Genomic DNA, 9,476 nt, shown 5'->3' with positions numbered 1-9,476 from the left:
AATTGTGAGTTTACTGACCCAATTGCATCTTTCATTTTCAAAACATTAATTTCATGTACCGTAGAATGTTCTGGGAATGAAAATTGTAGAAGAGTTCGGGCGTGCAATGTGGATACGAACGTAGTACAATGCCACCTATATTATGAGGGAGAAAACTGCGTTAGTCAACAACCTGAAAACTGCACCTGTATGTCGAAGGTAAGTGATACAGCATTCCGAATTCAATACCACATATTTGCGAAACATTAGAAGCAGCTATTAAACTTTTCACATGAGTAAGGATATCAATAATAAATGAGTAAGTTTTTCATTATGAAGGGGAATAAAATCTCTATACAGTCCATAGGATTCACTTATAAGATAGAAAATTATTCGAGACGTTTCTTTTCGAAACTATTGCCTACATAATCCATTTAAAATTTTAATCCTTGGTTTATATTAGGGTTTTAGATTTTATGAAAATTATATCGTTTGAAATTTCATCCATGCATGTTTTCATTTTACCTTTTAGACATACGGTACAGTTGCTGGAAAAACCTTTTGCCCTTTAGGTTTTTATGGCTCTCAATGTGAAAACACTATAAGAGGTAAGATATTTCTTTTTCGATTTCGTCCCAGGATTCAATTTAAGCGTTATTACAACGTAATATGCGAGTCAAAATATCCCCTTTTGCGATCCAATATTTCTTATGATTTTCCAAAATTAAAACTTATCTGCGAATAAAATAAAATGATTTATTTTTCTTGAGAATTTTTGTCAAATCTAATTGTAAATCTAGGCATCTAGACCGTTTAGCATATAAATATCCATTATTTCTAATTTAATGATTACTTTTTTTATTATATAATTTATACGTCATTGAAGAGATCGATCTAATAATCTACAACCGAGGTCTGTCGATTTTTTATCAAGTGCGAATCCAATTTTTAATGAAATAGTAATGTTTTATATACGTTTTATTCAAGGGAAGGAATTCTGCGCAATTCAGTTTGACCACTGAGACTACTTATGATAATTATTTATATACAATGTTCGTCGGTACTGAAAGATAGTTTCTAATCCTTCAGAGAAATTACCACCCTTAATAAGTCTTCGGAGTACTGTAATTCGAAGCGTTGCACGGAGATACAATAAGTACCTCTCAATATAAGAAAATACCCCCAGCTATGGATCCCTCTGTTTCTGTCCCTGCAGTTTGATAGCCCTCTAACGATGTCACTCTTCGTTAGCTTCCCACTCCAATAACTAACTTTCTTCTAATCATGTACGTTTAAACTACTCATCAACTCTCCCCTATACGCCGTGTCCCTTAATTTTCAGTGCCTTCTGTCACTCTACTCTCACCCTTTTAAATCCAGTGACAGTACTCCCATATCTTCCCATCCCTTTGTAGTAGCTCCTGATTCCCAATCTCTTCTCCCGTTCACTGTGCTTCCCCTTTCTCTCACTTCTTTTCCTTCCACTCTACGGCGTATTTGCCCCTTTTTAAACCACACTCCCTACATCCCCAGTCTCTCCCACCTTCCACTCCTCTGTTTACCAAACTTTCCTTGTTCTCTAATATGCCCCCTTACATCATCATCTTTTCTTTCTATCTACTTCTAAATTCATTTACTTATCTAAGTCTCAATTTCTTTTCTCCCTTGCACCCCTATCTTTTCTTCCTTCCAATCTTCTCCATGGTTCAATTTAAACGTCATCGTAGTTTTCAAAAATGACCATAACAATCCAATTAGCCAAAATTAAAGTTCATCACGAACGATCTGTAAATCCAGTGGTCTTCGTAAAACTTGAAGAACAATAGAAATCTTAGCCTAGAAATAACTGAATTCATTATAGCTAACTTTACAATATGACTATTTCATTATTCTTTATATATGTATATAGTATTCTTTCGTTCGGCATTAGACGTCATTTGCGAGATCGATCTTGAGTCTACAACCGGAAAGTTTTGAACTGCTGAAACCGAAATTTTATGTAATCTGTATAAGAGTTTAAATTGATCACTCGAAACTGAAATTTGGAGTGACTAATTTCCAATCAAATTTTTCTATTGAAATTAACCGTGACGTCCGTGTATATATAGATGAATTTGTAGGTTGATATATATTTATAAAATCTTATTTTACTATGATATTTTACATAACAATTGAACCCGATATTTGTAACACCAACCCCCAACTACGTATGGATGTTACTTTGATATAACACACACGAACATAGTTCATAGCCATTTTGATTTTCCATGATTAAAGGTTGTAATAGTTCAACAAAGCCCTCAAGTCATAGCTCTATCTAAACCTGTAGATTTGATTTGCTTTGAAATGAAAAGAATGGAGTTTATTGCTTACTTTTCTGCACCATGTGGGCTAATGAAGACGGGCAACTCCATGCAGGTTGCAATGAGTGAAATTGCCAGGACAGCGGAATTAGCCTGCTCTTTTTCCAGCTGTCGAGGAATCTTTACCTACAAAGCCTGTAGCACATGAGGCCTCGCTTTTTTCCATGTCAGTCGTTTGACCTGCATCACTGACAGGGGGAAACCGGGTTAAAAAGATCTCGAAATATAAATCTGGTTTGAAGACTTATTTGAATTATAATAACCTTTTTTCAAAATTAGACATTTTCGAGGAAGAGATTCCCACAATCCCCAAAAACTGGCGCCACCACTGCAATCAGCTTATACTTCATTAACAAATTCTTTTACTAGAAGTCATTTAAATCCATTTTTTACAGATTGTAGTGAAGGTCATGTCCATGATTTGGATAATCTTTTTACAACGTGGGTTCGTGCTTATATCAAACCATTGACATCCTCAAGTGCCTTTGAGGTTGTTTGTGAATTGAGATATAATGGTATGACTCTATTCATGGCACGAAACTGGAAATGCCAAGATATAAATTTCAACAGAAACATAACAGAATATGTTGACGGTTTTGGCGATGTTTATGGCGATCACTGGCTAGGACTGAGAAAAATCAAGGAAATTTTAGGCAACCACGCAAGACACAAATTATCAGTTATTCTTATGAATAACGATTACTGCGAAAACTATTACGATGATTTTTCTATCGGTTCGGCAGCTAATTGGTATCCAATAAATTTTGGACAGTACATGTTAGTGTCAAACAAATGTGGAGATTCATTAACTGGCAGTGTCAGCATCGAAGGATCGTCCTTTTCGGCTCGTGGTAAGGACCTGACCGCACACCAATGTTCTACTGTACATCAAGGTGGTTGGTGGTATGTTAATACTGCAGAGTGCAGTGAGAGTTCTTTTATGGGCTCACGGGAATCTATGTATTGGCCTTCAGATAAAGGTAGTGTGCCACAGAGTTATGTTGGCATGAGAATACTACCATATTAACGTTAATCAATGAAAATATCAAATTCTAAGGACGGAAAAGGTGTGGATTTTTTTTCTTTTTAAACCAAAAAGGAAACTTATGTTTTTTCTTAAATAGAACACTAAATCAACACTTGGATTTCTGTATATATGTTCCAACTAAAGTTAATATGAATATTGGTAAAAACCTTTTCGATCTACGTAGAGTATTCCTGAAAATCATTGTTTTGATGTCTGTAGATATATCTGTGGACCGATTTACATTAAGTTTTCATCATTGTAACAAAGTGTATTAAATTGAAAAAAAAAAATATTTTGTCCAAAAATATTATTCCAAAATTTCGACTCGACTGCTAATTATTTAAGGGTTGGTCTAAAAAATTTACAGGATATAAAAAATCTCCATTTTTTATTCAATTTGTATCATTTCTTTTGAGAACTTTTTTTTAAATTTTTAAAGTCTACATCTCGTATGTTCTGATTATGTCAACATTTTGATGGTCATCATCAACGGTTCTGAACTCTCATTAGAATGACCTTGACCTACCTAATCCATCAATGGGATGCTGATAGTGGCTTTATTGATTTTAATGTTAACCTTAAAACATTGCTTTTGTAGTTCTGTTCTTACAATTTTAAAATTGTTCGACCTGAATGACAAATCACGTGTATTGATTCCCCATCAAAGTGATGACATAATCAGAATATACTTTGTATCCCCCTATTCACCCCCTGTGAAGAGGATTATGTAACATTGATAAAAAAAAAACTGTTGATTTGAAATTTTTACATGTTTATGAAATCAGTAAGTAAGAAACATTATTTAAAATTCGAACAGATGTGGAAATTTATTCTTTATTTCAAGTTCCCCCAAGTTCAATTTATGAAATCACAATCAATTGATTATCATTTATTTTAAAACCAGAAGACAACATTACTCTGCCTGTTTGTCAGTAGGGCTGGCAGATGACTTTTGTACTATATGCGCATTTTGATTTCTACGGCCTGCTCAAGAGCAACGGGACAAGCTCTTGTACCACGCCCAGAGGTTGTTCACTGGTCAAACCTTTTATTATTATCTACTGAATTCTTATTTTCTTAAACCATTATCTTTAAAATATTTTCAACTTATTACGTGCAATAAGCTTACGCACTATGTTATAACTTAGCAATTACCATGACTATTAAAATTTTGAACAAAACCAAACCTAACAAATGTAGCTTTTGTATATTGTGTGTAAAACTTTGTAGTGTTATTTTTCAATATAATATTATATTTAAGTTTTCTCAACTTCTTTAATTCCCATACTAAGTTATTGATGAGTTAAAATCAATAACATAAAGATTTAAAAAGAAATATATCCCAATAGTTGAAAAAGGTTGATGGCCTTCGTATAGCCCCGTCACACCGGGCAGCGACCATTTGCAAACTTACGGCGACTCAAATGTTCTTGGTAACCGGAAAAATACAAATTCTACAACAGCACTGAGCTTGGTTGATTTTATTTTTATTGTGTTTATGGAGATGTTACGACGCATGTTTAAAGACATTTTCGATTCCGTGGCGATTAATGACGACAATATCGCCCATCGTACAGTATCTGACGCTTCGGTACGCTTATATCACGCTTATATGCACTGAGATAATTTTCCGTCGTCGTAGCAACTCAGTTAGGAAGCCTTTCCGGTGTGACCAAGTTATTAATATTTTAGATAATGACAACCAGATTTTAAATTTTCAAATAAATTTTGATCCCACCATTATAGGAATCAATAATCAAGTTAGGATATTATTTATCGAAGAAGGTTAAAGAGCTCAAACAATATTAGCTTGGTTGGAGTCGATTTTATAATCCAGTACACGATATAAGTAGTACGAGGAAACTTTCGACCGGAGAACAAAGCATTTTATAACCAGCTTGAACATGTATTTTGGCATGGTATTCGCTTTTTTGTTATATTTTTTCGTATTTATTCTAAGTTTTATGGATTTTGCTAATTTTAAGACCACAAAGGTTTTCAATAACGATTGTTTTCGAACGAGTGCGTTTTCTGTAATCGCTGTTAAGACACAATTTATGTGTGCTTTCGAATGTTCGCGGAATGTAAACTGCAGACGATTTATGATACGCAAACAACCAAATGGATTGGAATGTTCTTTTTACATAGAAGGAGAAAATTGTGCAGCTATTCCAGCTTCTGAGTGTTCTTGCTACATGAAGGTAAACGACGTCTTTTTGAAACATTCACTATATAGGGGCTACATTTTGGGAACATGTTAATTACATAGTAATTTGACTGTAAAGTATATTTGAGTATAATATGACCCGATTTCTTTAGTTGGTTGAGTCAATTTAGTCATCCAGAGTAGTTGTTGTCACAATCTGTGGTATGAAATCTGACAATATGCCTATTAAATGTAGCCTAGTTATCTCTTCGCGCGAATAGGTAACGTAAATTATTTCAAATTGACTACGGTGGCCTAATGTGGGTTGAGGTCCCTCCCCTGGGATTTTTTTAAACATAATATATGAAAATATTGAAACAACATCACCCTCTGCTTTGGTTTGCAACAACTTCATCAGATGTTTAGGCTCAGTTTCCCATTTTGATAAGTGACCCATTGAATAACCTAAATTGATGGAATTGTCATGGAAACATATGTTTGTAAATGAATTAATGCTCCAATGAGGAATTTTCTACGTCATTAAAATTTTTCAAGATACATTGCAAATACAAATTTGCATTGCAAGCTAAAGGTGTTGCTGTTGCTATGGAAACCAAAATATTAATTTGAAACGAGGTTAAAGTCATACCCCAATATCTGCTTGTATGTTTAAGGTAGATTATATTTAACATTAGTAAGACCGAATTGAAACTAAAATACTCAGTTTACTTCACGTCATCCCTGCTTTAACGTTAATTATAGTATAAATTTAACATAATTTTAAAGGATTTTTCTGATGAGATTTATCAGATAAAATTCATTTTGGAGGTTATAATAAGACTAATGACGTTTTTCAATTTGTTATCAATCTGAATATAGAAATAGAAAACATATAGTCATTTTCAGATTGCCTCAAAAATATGACTTTACGTGAATAATGACGTTACTCACTTTTCGCGAAGATGCCTTCAAGGATAACAAATTGATGCTTATCAAATTTCGAGTAAAACGATTCAATTATTTATCAAATCGGTTAGTTCTGAAAAAGTTTTGCATATATTTCGTTCATCAGTCGCTATATTGGGTCTCCAAATTTAATACCCTAGTACCTGCCTTCAATGTGAAATGTTTTTTAGTGAGTCCCGTTTTTATCCAATGTTAACATGGATATTCTGAAAGAATAGGGATGGTGCCAGGTGAGCCCCTCCAGCCCACGGACTATATTTATAGTCTAATGTCTACTGCGTGAAAGCGACCACGTTGAAAGTGCAAATATTGAAAGACGAGTTCGAAATAACTCCAGAATCGTGATTTTGTTGATATTTGGATTGTGCACATACGAGGGAATTTGAAAATATCGTGTATGCATATATATATATTTAATATTCACATGTGCTTTACATTTTCCCAAATGTGACCCTCTGTCCTTAGTAATTGAGAAATTCAAGGAAACTGAATCAAGGTAATTCTGCAGATATTCTGTGTTCTGAGATAAATTCATCCTTAAATAGCATGTTAGGGGTATTTCAATAATCTTGACATTATTTTATGTTGTAGACTTATAGCAAGCTGAATCAAACCACGATTTGTCCCTTGGGATTATATGGGAGCAGTTGCGAAAATACCATAAAAGGTATGTTATCATCTTTTTATGACCCTGATCTATTTTATAATCAAAGTTTTCCATAAAGAACAGATCGCTATGAAATATTCTTTTGTGCCAAGGGGGATGGTGTGTCTTTTGGATGATTTCCCGTGTGTTTTTTGATTATCCTTATATGTATCGACCATAAATGGATTAATTTATTTTTACTTCAATATACCAATCATTGGAAATAAGAACCTTAATATCGCCTCTCCGGCAAAGATGAATCCTAGTACAGGGTCTCAAATGCTTTTCTTAGTACTTTGGTTATTGTTCGTATCACAAAAGGGACAGGTTCAAGATTTCCCAGGGTTGATTTAGGTCTTGAATATATATAAATAGTCTTCAGAAGTACTAGAAATAAACGAAAAGTCGCATAGTTCCTTCAGTCTATTTCTAAGTCTTTTTGCCTTTCAAACGCCGATATTTGTGGACACATATGGACTTAAAGGCTCAAATTTAGACGGTGAGCTGTGAACACTATTACTGATTAGCTTAGATTTAAAATATTCCAGTTTCTGAGACTAAGGTACGATTGGTCTAACGGATATTTGTCCCTTTAAATATGAAGCCAATAAAGTTTCCTTTATCCACAGATTGTGATGATGGATATGATCGTGGAATGGGTGGATTCAGCCGGTGGGTTCGATTCTACATCAATCCAAAAATTGAATCGAGCACATCGTTCGAGGTAGTATGCAGATTTCATCTTAGAGGTTTCACTTTATTTATGTCTCGCGATAGAGGTTGCAATGCATTCTCCTTCAACAGAAATATGGCAGAATACGTTGATGGTTTTGGAGACGCTGATAGTGATTATTGGTTAGGATTAAATAGAATTAAGGAGATTTTAGACAACCATTCACAAAACAGATTACTGGTTGTACTCATTGAAAACCAATATTGCGAAAATTATTATGATAATTTCTCCATTGCTTCGGCCTTCGATAAATACGCACTACATCTTGGACAATACGAGTCATGGACAGCTGCTAATTGTGGAGATTCCTTTAAGAACAGTGTAAATATTGAAGGATCTAGTTTTTCGGCGCCTGGTTCCGATCAAACCTCTTTCAACTGTGCTGGTACTCATCAAGGTGGTTGGTGGTATGCTAATACAACAAGTTGTAGCGAATGTGATTTAACAGGCTCCAGAGACTTTATGATATGGCCTACAACACTCGGCGGTGCACCACAAAGATTTGTTGGGTTATTTATTACTAAAAATGGTTAGAAAATTAATTATCAAGCGACATTTATAGCTAAAGATCACATTGAATACGGAGAACAATTATGTAGTATATTACTCTTGGATTTTATTACATGCACTTTTCAGCAATCTACATTGTCATCATCTGTTGAAACTAGTTAAAAATAGAATAATGAGCTAAAATAGTTGATTTGAAAAACAAAATCATTTTTCATTAGTCCACATTTATCTTTGGCAAAAGAGAAAAAAATGCTTGATCTGAAAAATCATCGCCACTTCAACATTTATAATTGGTCTCTATTTTAGACATTCATTATATTTATAGTTTCAATGTTTAAACAAAAGGACGCCACGACTTCACAGTAAGTTTTAAACTAAAGCGATTGTACAACGTCCTCGTGATGTTCCCTTAGAAATGACGTTATATGACAGATTAAGAAGGAGAGAGTATCGATCTGGTAATCCAACTATCATACTACGGGTTTTCATAAGGTTGTAATAAGCCGTTTTAAGATAAGCTCGCTACACATCGTTGTGTGAACGTTGACTTTAAACTAGTAGAACAGAAATGAAAAAAGGAAGAAGGCCACGCAAACAAAACACAGTACGGTTTCGATTTTTTGCCAGTTTCATTTCTTTACAGAAAATCTTACTCAATTCCTTATCGTCCATATTAATCAAAACCTTTAATGAAACGCTGCTTTCGTTTTGTTAACGTTCGCGAACACAGTGTCTAGAACGAATGATTTGATTGGCTGACATTCCTAAAAAGTTTTCAGAGTCAATTTTGATTGGAGAATATTTAGCTATGAATACGTAATTTCCTTCATTCGTATTACCACAATCTCGAGTATGACGAATGAATGGGAACGTGGTTTGGACATGATGATCAACCAAGAGCACTGCGAGGATGTGGTGCAATAGTCAAAAGAACCTTTTGATCATTTTCCAAACAACGTTATAACGTAACAATACATCTGTTTTTACAATAGTTATAAATTGTCAACATTATATAATTGTCTACCACTGAATAAAGATATATAAAATATTAAGATTATTACTATTATAATTGTTCTTATTATCATTTTCATTATTATTATATAAAA

The 9,476-nt window shown here is 33.9% G+C and overlaps 2 protein-coding genes across 2 annotated transcripts; both read left to right on the top strand.

Moving 5' to 3' along the window:
- Window positions 1-2,895: 2,895 nt before the first annotated feature.
- Window positions 2,896-3,249, top strand: LOTGIDRAFT_57836 (hypothetical protein; the record flags this gene model as incomplete). The annotated part of the gene is made up of 1 exon (XM_009066038.1): window positions 2,896-3,249. A coding segment is annotated over one exon (354 nt), but the record flags the coding sequence as incomplete, so codon positions are not given.
- A 4,533-nt stretch (window positions 3,250-7,782) lies between these two features.
- LOTGIDRAFT_131359 (hypothetical protein) lies at window positions 7,783-8,394 on the top strand (the record flags this gene model as incomplete). The annotated part of the gene is made up of 1 exon (XM_009066140.1): window positions 7,783-8,394. The coding sequence occupies one exon, from the start codon at window positions 7,783-7,785 to the stop codon at window positions 8,392-8,394; it is 612 nt and encodes a 203-aa protein (XP_009064388.1).
- Window positions 8,395-9,476: the final 1,082 nt, after the last annotated feature.

This window comes from Lottia gigantea, assembly GCF_000327385.1.
Source record: "Lottia gigantea unplaced genomic scaffold LOTGIsca_73, whole genome shotgun sequence".
NCBI classification, from domain to species: Eukaryota; Metazoa; Mollusca; class Gastropoda; family Lottiidae; genus Lottia; species Lottia gigantea.
This window is presented reverse-complemented; position numbering and strand designations above follow the sequence as displayed.